We start from the raw sequence: 13,974 nt of genomic DNA on the forward strand, positions 1-13,974 counted from the left end.
TCAGTTTCACATGATCTAGGCTAATCTTCGGTAAACAAAACCTAATTTAAGTTTGTCACTTAATTAGAAGAGGTAGGTCTTTGGAGCTCTCAGCATTAAATATAGTACTTTCATTCCACCTCGGTTTACAAAGTCAAATAAGCTCGTTATCTCTGTTGCAGAATTTGTCAGCAAGAAAGATAACTTAAAATGATGATTAGCTGTTTAATGTCTCATGAAATTTCCAAGAGTAAATCTAATTAAGAACAAGCAAATTACATAGACGTAAGTAAATGGTTATAAACGCACTTTTCAACAATCATTGTTTTATGGGATGTCTACTTAAAACATAGTTCCCAGAACCTTTAATACGCTTCAGTTCACCTTTCAACAAGGTAAAGTCTCCGTTCCGCCTTTATTCGAACATTTATTAAGCACGTAATGGTGCCAGGCGTAAGGTAAAACACATTCAGAAAGGCACAGAGGAAGCTTCGTGCCCCGGAGGCGCGGGGAGGTACACTTCCCGGAGCTGGGGAGACGGCTGATTTCTGCTTCTCCAGTGTCTCCATTTCTTTCAGCTCAGAGATGCAAAACCAGAGGACGTCCCACAAAAAGCTGCAGAGGAAAGACGACCGAAGGTAGGGTGGGAGAAATCTAAACGAAGCTTGGCCGTAAGCCAGGCCGCCTCACCTACACTCAAACACCATCCCGGATCTCTGCGGCCAGGCACCCACGGGGCACACTGTGAGCTTCGCAAACTTAGCGACTTCCACTTTTCATAAGAGGCTAACACGTTAAAATCAAACTTGAAAGCTCCCAGGGTCGTGTAAGCCAAGGCCGAGCAATTTCATACTAACTTTCGGTTGAATATTAAAGAAAAAAAAAAAATCTGCGTAGACTTTATGACGGTAGCGTGGACACCCCGGCACCCAAGGGGCACGAAAACCTCCCGCGGTCCCCAGGAGCAGGCCAGGTCTCGCGAGAGTTGAGGCGCCCGGACCGCGCCCCAAGGGAGCCGGCGGAGTGGGCGGGGCGGGCAGGTGGGCGGGGCGCCGGGACCGCGAGTTCCGGGATCCCCAGCCGCGGAGGAACTGGGGCCCGGGTGGCCGTGGGCCTCGTCGGGCTTATTCTTGGCGGCGGCGGGCGGCCATGGCGTGGAAGCTGAGCCTCCGGCTGCTGCTGTCGCTGCTGCTGCTCTGCCGGGCCCCGGTGTGCAGCTCCGGCCCTCTGCCCCTGGTCCTCAACACTTGGCCTTTCAGGAATGCATCCGTAGCAGGTGCGGGGCCGGGGGCTGCGCTGCCAGAGCTCGCGGGTGGGGCGGGCCGCAGCCGACCGCGCCGAGGGGCTGGGAGCCGGGAGGCGGGCCTTCCGCAGCCTCCCCTGCAGCCTCTCCTGCAGCCGCGGCGCCTCGGGCACTGGACCCTCCTCCCCGCCACTGCTGCATTTTAGGCCTTCAGCGTTTTTTGTGACTCCCTCTCTGCAGCCCCGAGTCACTGTATTTTCCACCCTGCTGCCGACCCGGAGCAGTTACGGCCTTTCTGCTCAGTGTCTTCCTCCAGTGGCTCCGACGCCGGCTTTTGCGTGACCTCCAGCCCTTTCCTGCCTCTCCACCTCACCTTTGGAGCCCGTCACATCTCCCCAGTACCCTCTACTTAGGCTGCGCCGACGACTAAGTTCCCCCACAAAGCGTGCTCGCTTTACGTGCACTTTTTGTTGCTCCATGCTGACGCGCTGTATTTGCCACCTGGAAAAGGAGTTCCAACCTTGGTTATACGTTAGGATCATCCTCAGAGCTTCTCAAAAGGACCCGTGCCTGGGCCTCACCTCCTGAGGTTTTCCTTTCACTGCTGGAACCAAAGCTTTTTTTTTTTTTTAAAGCTGCCTAAGTGATGTTGATTTGCAGTCAGGATTGAGAACTACCAAACTAAGATACTGCCTCTTCCAGGAAGACCTCCCTCATTTACTGTCCTCAAACCCAGTCTGAGTCAGGTGCCTGGCTTACGTGCTTTGATACCATCCTGTACATACCATGACCTTGTCATTTTCTTATCGTACTTGTTTCATTCAGTTCAAGACACACCAGGAGTAGTTTCGGACCCCTTCTCCCCCATTTGAGGCTGCTAATATGATTTTCTGGGGCTGAATTAGCCTTAGAATTTGATGCAGCTAAGTTTGTATGTTATAGGCAGTGCAAATGATTCAGAGAAAAAATGAGGAAAACAGGCTGTGAGAAAGAAATTCCCAGCGATGATGAGACAGAAAAGAAAGTTCAGGGCCCTGGGCTGGGAACAATTCTGTGTTATGTTGTCTGTATTCAGAGGGGGGGAACTTATCTAAATATACTTTCAAGCCTGTTCTTTCAGTAGTAATGCTTATTATTTACCAATAGTGGCATTAACCCGTCAAGGAATTCTATTTTTATTAGTAAAGAAATTGACTATTGAACACCTTTCCAGCTCCCCCCCCTTTTCCATGTTTGGGGCTCTGGAGAACATAGTTTAGTGATAAAAGCATGGCCCCTGGAACCAAAATGGTTACTTTTGAATCCTGATGCTGCTGCCTACTAGCTGTGTGACCTTGAACAGATAACCTCTCTGGGTCTGTTTCTTCCTCTTTAAAATAAGGATAGTAATTGTACAGTACCTGAAAGATTAAATGAATTATCCACGTGAAGCCCACGTTGTAATTATTTGCTGTTATTTTGTTGTTATGGAGACTTACTGGTATATTTTTAATAATCGGATGATGCAGAAGAAATTTACGGGGCTATGATTTCATGAATTTTCAGTTTGCCTTTTAGTAGCTTCAGTTGTAACTTTTAAAACTGAAGGAGAGAATACTTCTTTTCTCACACACTACACAGTAGAAAGAGGTATTAATAAGTGAAAAAACCCTCACTTTGCATCAGTAGCCAAAGTCTGAATTCTTCACGGTAAAGAGTTGTGTTACATAATTCTGTCTGTATCACTCTGACTTCTTTGCAGCACCTGATAGACGAAAATTTCAGTTTAACTTGGAGTAAATGTGCAAACAGTTTTAAATATAGGAGTTTTCAAGCCATTTTTGGTTTGTTGCCTTTGGCATTGAAAAAAAAAAAAAATCCGTGTCTACACGAGCACTCTTGGGATTTGATTGCCAGCGTGGAGGACGTTGGCGGCTGGAGGGTCTGCGCTGGACGCGGTTGAGAGCGGCTGTGCGGCGTGCGAGCGGGAGCGCTGTGACGGCACCGTGGGCTTCGGCGGCAGCCCCGACGAGTCCGGAGAGACCACCCTGGACGCCATGATCATGGACGGGTAGGCGCGCCCTGAAACGCCTGGGTGCTCTGCACCTCCGCTGCAGGTTGAGTTACATTTATAGCTGATGAGTCTTCTACGGAGAGCAAGATGGACAAACATATGTGTGTGTTTTTAAAATTTTTATTGGGGTAGAGTTGATTTACAATGTTGTGTTAGTTGCAGGTATACAGCAAAGTGAATCTGTTCTACACATACATATACATATATCCACTCTTTTTTAGGTTCTTTCCCATGTAGGTCATTACAGAGTACTGAGTAGAGTTCCCTGTGCTGTACAGTAGGTCCTTGTTGTTTATCTGTTGTAGATATAGTAGTGTGTTATATGTCAATCCCAATCTCCCAATTTATCCCTCCCCCCGCAATATATAAGTTTTGATGCAGGTCAAAACCCCTGGCATATTGTACTTGGCCTTTCCAAACACAAGGCGTTTCCCCCTCAATTAAAAGAAAGTCATGCCATTTGCAGCAACATGGAGGGACCTAGAGATTATCGTACTAAGTGAAGTAAGTCAGACAGAAAAAGACAAATATCGTATGATATCACTTATTTGTGGAATCTAAAAAAAAAACGATACAAATGAACATATTTACAAAACAGAACTAGACCCAGAGACAGAGAAAACAAACTTACGGTTACCAAAGGGGAAAGGTACGGGAGGGATAAATTAGGAGGTTGGGATTAACATTTACATACTACTATATATAAAATAGGTAAACAACAAGGACCTACTGTATAGCACAGGAAACTATACCCAATATCTTATAATAACCTATAATGGAAAAGAATCTGAAAAAGAATCTATACATATATAAAACTGGTTCACTTTGCTGGACACCTGAAACTAACACAACATTGTAAATGAACTATACCTCAATAAAAATTTTATTTTAAAAAAAAAAGAAAGAAAATCATAATCCTAGTAGAAAACTATCACATTGAGGTAGGTAGTCTCCTTAGAACAGGGAGAACCCCAAGGTACAGAAATACGTCTCTGACCTGGTAAACCATCGTTTACCCACCAACCGCAAACGCTGTGGGTTGCCTGACCTGAAGCCTTAAAACCCCTTTCAAAAGCCATATTTAAAACGAGCCATGGGAAACTGAGAATTTTAGTGCTTTGGGAATATAGGGGTAATAGATTCTCTGTTTGTTCCCTAATATGTCTGAATGTGGGAATTTGTATGAACTTCTTGGATGTGCCGTCGGGTCTACGTTAAGACAGTGGAGTTTATCCTACACAACACTATAGCTTGAAGTAAAGCAATTTTTAAAAAATTTGTGAACCTATAAAAATACCTTAATAGATCTTACTGCACTTTTTTCTTGCAGTACTACCATGAACGTAGGAGCAGTGGGGGATCTTAGACGAATTAAAAACGCCATCGGTGTAGCACGAAAAGTACTGGAACACACGACACACACGCTGTTAGCAGGAGAGTCAGGTATGTTTTAACTGTACTCAGTTTTTATGTAGTCTTGTGTCTATCGTCTTCACTGTGAAAAAAGGACTCAGTATAAAATAGTGGATAAAAGCAGACCTAAGTTCAAATTCAAGCTGTTTTACTTAATATCTATTTAACTTTGGATAAGTTACTTAACCTCTAAATTGTACTTTCTTCATTTTTAAAATAGGATTTTTAGAAATCAGTTTATTATTAATAAATGAGTAATTGCTGGAGGGAAACAGGATTCAGCATTATTTCTCTTCTTGTATTACATTTTTATGGGTGTAAGACCCAAGGCGCATAAGATAACAGAAGATGGGAACGGATGGAGTTTTGCTATGGCAATGGCACTTCCTTGAACACCTCCCAAGGTACATACCCAAAACCATACCGTGATCTGTATTCAAAAAGATCATTCTTAACCACGTATTAGCTCACAATTCCAGTAGGCACCCTTCAATTCTGTTGAAACAGAATGGAAAACTACCTGACAAACACAGGAGCTGTCAGTCTTTCATGGAATCCAGTGGTGCCTTTATTTGGTGTCTCAACATTGTTTTACGCTCTGGGCATTGCACCCCAGTTAGAGTCGCGGTTGTCCCGAGGTGTCCCTTTCCTTTTGTGAAGCAGAAGCAGGGAGATTCTGGAGGGAAGGTGGGAAAGGAGAGCTGTCATCACACACCCCCCCAAGGGTCTCGGCAGATCAGGGTCAGGAAGGACGTAGGGAAGTCGAGATCTAGAAACTGATGCCCATGACGCTCTTCACGTGTGAATACTCCCTTGACCGTCTGTGTTTACCCCCAGGATGGCTGCGCTCCACGTGCGAGACAGCTGACCCACAGCACTTCCTGTGCATACATTTTGTTTAAAAGATAATACTTAACTCGTTTACATTTTTCTTCCTCATCTCCAGCCACCAAGTTTGCCGAAAGTATGGGGTTTATCAACGAGGATTTATCTACCGATGCTTCTTGTGCCCTTCATTCAGATTGGCTTGCCTGGAATTGCCAGCCAAATTACTGGAGGGTACGTATGCACGATTTGTAAAAGTAAGTTATTTGAAAATATTACGTGGCACCCCTTCCACTCTCGGTCATCCACCTGTTGCCTACGGTGCTAATCAGCACGCTGGTGGCACTTCAGAACCAACGACTGATGCCAACTCTGGGCACAGGATGTTCTCGAAAGCTCCCCAGCTGCATCCGAGCCACGCCCTGAGTGGGGAACTCCCGGCCCCTGGCAGTGGTTTCAAGCTGTGACGGCTCTGCTGTGGGAGAAGCGCTGCCTCACTCAGAACCGCTCTGCTGTGTTCCCTTGTAACAAAAGGTTCCATGTGTTACGAAAACAAAGTTTGGAAACCATTAGTCTAAAATATTTCTTATATTTTATCTATGTGAAGTATACCCAGTATCTTGCCCTTTTTTAACTTGAGGATTTATACTATTAGGTGTCTAGTATGTTACCAGGAAGATAATTTATCTTTAAGTCAATGGGAGTTTTAGCCTAAATCGGTTTGTCTTTGCTATCCAGAATCCTGCTGTGGAACGTGTTAGTCTTTTACCTGTTTCTTCGCCAAATCCTAGTTACCTCTGAGTAACCAGGGAGTCACTTGAAAGAGGCCACTGCATGAAACCAGGTCATGGGAGGCACCTGGTGCACAAATGAACAAGACATGAGTTGTAGGTTTCTTGCTTTAACACTAATCCATATCCACAACCTGAACTTATGAATTTGGATTATTTTCCTGAGCCTTTAAGATTCATAAAAGAATCTGAGAGTACAGCTCAGGATATGTTCACATGTACCTAGCTTTGAAAAATAGAAGATTTTAAAATAGATTTTGCTTTAATTTCAGAGTAGCTCTTCTTTGGTCAGGGAACAAATTCTGAAATTTAAAAGTCATGTTCTGTACCTGATTTCTTTGAGAAATCTAAAAAAAATCTAATCTAAAAATCTTCATTTATATTTGCCATTGTGCTGAGAATTTTTGGCATATACAGAGAAAAACTGGGGATCTTTTCCGGATAATATAAATGTCTCTTCCGTATTATATAATTCTGAGACTAGACTAGGTATTTAGTAAAATTATATCCATCTGTCCACATAAGACTTAGCTAACCTTTGGCTTTTAATTCTTATCTTTCAGTTACCCGATGTCCTTTTGGTTTCTTGCTAATGTTTAGCGATTGTACATAACTACATGCTGGTTTCTAAAATCACCCTTTCTAAAAAATAAAACTTAAATCTTGTTTACAGAATGTTATACCAGATGCTTCAAAATACTGTGGACCCTACAAACCACCTAGTATCTTAAAGCGAGATGGTTCTACCTACAAAGAAACAGGAGATAGTTACGGTCATGATACTATTGGTAATTTGCCTTCTATACCGTTTTTATGGTTAAAGTTCAGCTAGTTTTAATTGCCTTCCTGTAGTTCTTAACTTCTTTATCCTTAATCATGTACCAGAAGGTGATTTTGATTAACTGGCAATTAAGAAAAAAAAAATACACACACACACACACACACACACACACACATTCTTTTCATATCTGTATACATTTTGGTAAATTACTTTATACATAAATCTAATGATTATTCACTTGGGGATTTTTAAATCTTTGTTTGATATTTAGTTCTTTAATAATGTTACGTTTGCCGCATTCAAATGATCTTTCCAGTCATTTCCTGTAATGTTGAAATTTTCCATTAGTCTGTAGCCGTGATTCTCTTTGGCATTACCTTTGAAAAAGCATTGAAAAGTGAGCAATTTGAAGTGAGGATATGGGATGTCTACAAAATGATGCTGTGAAACAAGGTCATTAAAAAACACAGATTTTACCACTGGTGTAATTTTCAATATTCCCAAGATTCCTATTGTCTTCTACCTGAAAATAATGGAAGAGGATATTTATGTTACCAACTGCTCAATTATTTGGTTATTTGAGGTACACTTTAGAGTTGATACCTACAATGATTTTTTTTTTAAATTTCTAGGCATGGTTGTCATCCATAAGATGGGAAATATTGCTGCTGGTACATCTACAAATGGTATAAAATTCAAAATACCTGGGTTAGTGTTTCTAAAAGACCAGATCTCGAAAATATGTACTGAATATCAACCAATATGTCCCAGGTGCTATGGGGGATGCAAAATGCAAAGCACAACCCTACTCTCACAGCTAAGATTATTGTGAAAGAAAATAAATTAGTAGCTGCTAAGTGCAAAGGAGAAGGTGTCTCAGCCAGGGCTGCAGAGTTTAGGGATGGTGGTGTGACCAGATTAAGCTGGGGCCATCAGGGAGGCCTGGAGAGAGGGACCGGGAGCTGACCCTGACCCTGACCCTGAGAGAGGGACCAGGGACATCCAGGCCAAGGCACTAGCAGATCCAGAGTAGCACAGGCTCAGGTTCAGGGCTCCCAATGGCCAGAAACAAAACCGCACATCTGTCGGGTGCGGGGGAGGAAGACCAGAGCCAGATTTCAGGGGGTCTTTAAGGATTTCTGGATTTTATTTCAAAGTAGTAGAAAAGCATGGAAGGTTTATTACAAGGAAAAACTTGAGTAAAATGTTGGCACCTGACCTAGACAGCAGGAATAGATTGTAGGTGAGGAAAACCAGTTGGAACCTGCTGAGATAATCCAGAAATGAGACGATAGAGGATGGCGATGGTGGAACAATCACCATGAACCTGTGCCATCCCTCCACGTATGATGGGCTGCTGTGTGATTCTCATGTAATGAATGCAGGTTTATGAAAACCTAAGTGGAAAAACTAAGGAGAGTGTATTCTCTGTATTCTGATGAAGAATTTACTTGAAACAATAGTCAGTGACTAAGTAGAAACGTCTCCTAAAAGAATTTTCTGCACTTGACTTCCTGTCCTGAATGACCATGCTGTGCCCTCCCAAAGTCGAATAGGAGACTCGCCAATACCTGGATCTGGGGCCTATGCCGACGACACTGCCGGGGCTGCAGCAGCCACTGGGGACGGCGACATACTGATGCGCTTCCTCCCAAGGTGCGCCCTCCTACATTTGTGACTTCAGAGATCTTAGAAGGAGATATTGTCCCTCAAGAGAGAAAGTAATTGTCTGTGCCGCGTGATCCGAATTTGTGTGTACGAGAGCTTTTCAGAAGCCCTGCTTCCCAGCTCCTGACACCATCATTTTGACAGTCCTCATCATTCAAATGAAGTAATCATAGCCCTCTGAAACAGAATAATACTGCTCAGCCTGCTTCACAGATGAGAATGCTTGGGGTCTATTTAAATAATTTACGTAAGGCCACTGAGTAAAGGAACCGTGATAATTGATGAGAAAAGTAGGAAATGCAGTCGCTGTGTACAATTAATTACTGAGAGAGAATCCTTGCAACTAGATGTTTTGCCCATGCCTAGTATTTTTCCCCATTGATTGTAGCCCCATTTCTTACTTAAATATAACCTCTATACTTTATGACTTCAGGCTGTTTTTACTAAGTAACAGTTATTCAGCTGAAGCCAAAAATAAAAGTCCTTATCTGAAATGAGTGGGTGGATTAGTTGAAAAGGTAGACATGGTATCAAGGTTTACTTCCTTTCCTGTTGATACTTTCACAGGAGTTACAGACCTCTTTTCACTTACATGCACTGTATTTTGTCAGATGTGACAATTTTGATGGTTTTAGATGTCTAACCTCAAGTAACCAAATTTGGAGTTAGTTTATTCTGTGATACTAAAGTTTTGCCTCTGTTTAAATCAGCTACCAAGCTGTAGAATATATGAGAAGAGGAAAAGATCCAACCACAGCATGCCAAAAAGTGATTTTAAGAATCCAGAAGTATTTTCCCAACTTCTTTGGGGCTGTGGTATGTGCTAACGTGACTGGAAGTTACGGTAAGTTTTATCTGAAATTCATATTTATATGAACCTGCAAATGTTGATGAGGACAGAGACTTTAAAATGTTGTTGGGTATTTTAGTCCTCTGCAGTAGAAACGGGGACTATACTGAGTAGGCAGTGGATAAATGTTAACTGTTGGTGTGTCAAGACCCCCAGAGCGTTAGAAGTACACCCGAAACTCTCCTCTGTCGACTGGCAGTGGTCAGGGTCCAGTCTTTGGCTTTTCGGTCTTACCCTTGACGTCTGTCCTAAGGAAAGCTTAGGTTCGGCTCAAGTACATGCCGAGATGGGCTAATCTAGTCAAATGCTTTTATTCATTAGAAGTAGGTAGGGGTAAATGATCTTCCCCACTTCTCTGTTCATTATTTAAAGGTCTCAGTCATTTAGATCTCAGGGCTCCCAGGTACAAAATATATTACTAATTAGTAAACTAAAGGCGTTAGCAGAATTATTTTTGCACTGTACTTGAGGCACGTCCTTTGCTTCATTTACTTTCCGTGTGAGCCTATCACAGTTTCAAAGCATTTCAAGATCAACCACTGCTGCTCCTCATTAGTGAGATTTCAGATGGGGAAGATACACAGCCTACTGATCAATACAGCTTATTAGGTTACACTGCTTATTACTGTGCTTTGATCTCTTACTTCCCACAGTTTGGTATCTGAAAAACTTGTTTGAGGAATTCCTTACTCTTTTTTAAGTACTGAAATACAAAAGTCAATATAAGTTATGGGTGGGGAGGCTTTGTGTCTAAAATAAATCAGTTTCATTGATTCCCTCTTAGGAAATAAACCTTAGAAGGCTCAAAGTTAGATTTAACAGGATGTAAAAATGATAATTATATAATTGTAGATGAATTTAAAATTGACCAGCCCCTTATATTTAAAGTAATGGCATTAGAAGGGCTCCCTCCAGGTGTCTAAGCAGGGGAAGAAATCACTGTTGTCTGACAAGAGAGCATCTTGACAAAACAAGGCTCACTTTCTACCCGTGTAGAAGCGTAGAAAAGAGCAGGGTGCCTGGGGAGGGGAGGATTATGGATGGATGAAGGGAATGGCCTAGTCACTGGGGAAATACAGTTTTTAGTGTGTGCCTGAAAATTTTCTTCTTCTACGAAAAGGATATGAAAACATTAAAATAACAGTAGCAATGACCGCATATGTATAGGAGCAAAAAATCAGCCTGTATTCTGAGGTTCAAAGAGATGGCTTTCCCACTGCCTTTCTTTCCCCTCATGGACTGTCAACTAATCTGCACTAAGGTGGACACACAGCCCACTTCCGTGTGGCCTGACTGGACAGCAGGTACACAACAGCCAGTGTCCAGGTGCGGAAGCGATGTCTGTACTGGTTGTAAATTACATGTGCATTCTCTATTTAACCAAACAACTTTTTCTCTTCTTGGCCCCAGGTGCTGCCTGCAATAAACTTTCAACATTTACTCAGTTTCATTTCATGGTTTACAATCCTCTAAAAAGTGAGCCAACTGAGGAAAAAGTAGACTGCATCTAATCCATCTTTTCTGTCCGCATCTATATTTAAAGAAGAAAGAAACAGAGGCTGAAAAGGCTGCTCACTGTCATCGTATAATGTGCCTCATGTATTCTAAAATTCTTTCTGTAAAATAAGCACAAAAATTTTATGCTAAAAGAGCATTTTCACTTTCTATATCTGAAAAATTTTTATTATCTGTTTTTATTTAAGCTTTGTATATCCCCTGAAAATGAATATGTGTGTGTATGTATTTTGTATATGTTTAAATTTTGAGTGATATTTGGATTTCTGCTCAGTGTTTCAAGAAATTGCTCCTTTGGGGATTTATTTCCATAGTGATATAGTAAAGCCACAAGAAATAATCTATATTTGGATACTTAAAATAATTAGAGTAGCCAAGGTTTTTAGACCCAAAGAAAAAAGTAACAATGAGTCACAGCATGATAAGTCCTGATTGAATCTCAGTACCTTAGAGTAATACGTCTCTTATCACTGGTTATCAGTTGTACATAATGCTCTCTTCTAGCTTGAAGAGGAAAGAATGCTGTTAATCATAAAGGTGCGTTTTGTTTAGCACGTATTAGAAAATGTGGGCCGTCTTCTGACGAGCAACTGTGTTGATTTTCTTGGGCTTTTTCCTCTGATGGTGCTCTCAGCGTGGGAAGGTTTTTAGCCACCAAAAAAAATCTCTGAGCTTTTAGCTACAAATATTTAGTATTGATAATTTCTTCTGAAAATGATTTAGGGAACTTGATCTGTACTGTGGTTTTACTAATCTCTTGTGCAGATGTTGGTGGTTTGAATTAGCAGTGAGTCAGTAACTCTCGTCTCCCTTGTTTTTCTGAGCGCTCGGTCAGCCGTCTGCGGACAACTAGACAGGACTGTAAGTGCGCTTTCTCACTATCATCTTTGCCTTCATTACCTTCCTTTTACATCAGGAGTCATTAATAAAACTGTATGTACAGTATTGTCCCCCACCTTTAGTATATCTGCTCCGTTTTCTCCTACACTCATCTTAAGATTTAATGTTCTTTGTAAGTTAGGGCTAGAAAGCTGTAGTTTTGAGAATGCCCTTAGGTCACCTGTTCTCAGGCCTTGCCATGTGTCATCACTGTCTGGGGAGCCTCTTCACAAATGCCCTCTGCTCTGTCCCACCCAATCAGAGTCTTCACAAATGGGAACTTGAAAGCTGGACTCAGCAGCTGCTGATGGCAGCCTGAGAGCTAATAAGGAAACAGTCCCGCAGCCTCACACGCACAGAGCGGAAGGGAAAATCTGACTTTTGTGGGTTCCCCCAAGGTACCTCGACTTGCTGACATCCGATACGGGGCCTTGGAACAAGGGAAAAGCAGCCAGATTTAAACTGGGAATGTATTTATATCAAGACGAAATGCCTGTTCTGTGTGTTTGCCATCCGTTGACATGTTAGGCAGCCATGTATCACCAGAAAAATGAATTTGAAAGTCTTCATGGCCTGTTACTCCCCAGCAAATTAGAAGTTTAGCCGATCCTGATTTATAGAATTCTGACCTGAAGTTGTTTGTTAGACATACATATGTGCACTATATACACATAAACAAAAAAAGGGTCTGTTTCCATTACCAGCACTCAAATGATCCCTTTTGGTTTCAAAAGGCAAATAATAAGCATAATGCATTTTTAATTGAGATATCATACATAGACTATAATATACTTTTAAAGCCCATAATTTTTAATTGTTGGACTTCTTTTTAAAGTGTTATTACATCTGATGCTTGGTATTTGAATTTGGAGCTAAGAACATAATTGAACTCAGTATCTTAATAGTTTAATTAACTTCATTTGAATTAAAAACTGATGACATAAATATGTATCTTAATTGGATGCTAATTATGAAAATAGATTAAGACCTATTTATGTCACTTTACTGGTCATATTTTAAAAAAGATTCCTAGACCTTTAAAAAAAGCTTCTAAAAAGGCATATTTAAATTTTTTGCTTGTTTTCTTGAGTATTATGCTATTTATGTGTTACTCAATATATACTCAACCCCTGTCTTAGGAAGTTAAAAAGATGAGATAACAAGGTCTACAAAAATTGTTCATCTGCGAATTGTTTGTGCCCCATTTGTGCTATATGATGAGTCTTTTCATATACAACCCAGGGTCAGCCAGTAAAGAGGTGCCATATTTCAATATTTGGAAAAGCATAGCCATTTGAAGGATAAAATCATTGCCACATTCAAAATGGATATAATGGGGAAAGTTAAAGCTGCCATCATCAACCTATTTGCTTCTGAGTTAAAGGGACAGGAAGTCATATAGTTCCAATGCAGGGACAGTGCACTAAAGAGTTGGTCAACTGGTTTAAACTTGTGACCTTTCTATGCTGTGCATTAGACGTGGTTGCTCACGTATTCTCTTTAATTAAAATTTGGCTTCTAGAATGTGGATAATATGAGAAAATCAGGTATTAGAGTAGATGTGGGAAAACAAAGTCCCTACCAATTGCCAGCAATCTGTCTCTATTTCTTTCTAACTTGTGCAAAATCCTTAAACACCATAAATGTCAAAACACTTCTTTCCATTCCTAAATAAAACCAATGTCATTTGTCTTCCTCTCCTGTTCTGTTTATGGTAATAAAGGCTGATTGAAAATTAAACCAAAGAGTTAAGAATAAAAGCGATCCAAGCTCACTCAGTTCTTATGATGCTAAAGCCGTGTTGTATTGGAGACCCTTTAACCAGGGAACCAATGGTTAAATTGTTAATGTCCTGAAATCAGCCATGTTGGGAGTATTTATACCACATATGTCAGCAAATATTACTAATTAAGGCTTGTTTTCCCCCTAGAAAGACAGTTTACCAGCATACCATTGGCCAAAAGTGTTTTGAGGTAC

General features: G+C 41.4%; 1 protein-coding gene across 1 annotated transcript; it reads left to right on the top strand.

The window, feature by feature from the left end:
* The first annotated feature begins 1,027 nt into the window (after positions 1-1,027).
* Positions 1,028-13,714, top strand: AGA (aspartylglucosaminidase). Its single transcript, XM_061177403.1, has 9 exons — positions 1,028-1,255; positions 3,119-3,272; positions 4,606-4,718; positions 5,635-5,747; positions 6,978-7,092; positions 7,718-7,793; positions 8,634-8,741; positions 9,464-9,597; positions 11,014-13,714. The coding sequence occupies exons 1-9, from the start codon at positions 1,129-1,131 to the stop codon at positions 11,112-11,114; spliced, it is 1,041 nt and encodes a 346-aa protein (XP_061033386.1). The 5' UTR covers positions 1,028-1,128; the 3' UTR covers positions 11,115-13,714.
* Positions 13,715-13,974: the final 260 nt, after the last annotated feature.

Source organism: Eubalaena glacialis, chromosome 20, assembly GCF_028564815.1.
Source record: "Eubalaena glacialis isolate mEubGla1 chromosome 20, mEubGla1.1.hap2.+ XY, whole genome shotgun sequence".
Classification (NCBI taxonomy): domain Eukaryota; kingdom Metazoa; phylum Chordata; class Mammalia; order Artiodactyla; family Balaenidae; genus Eubalaena; species Eubalaena glacialis.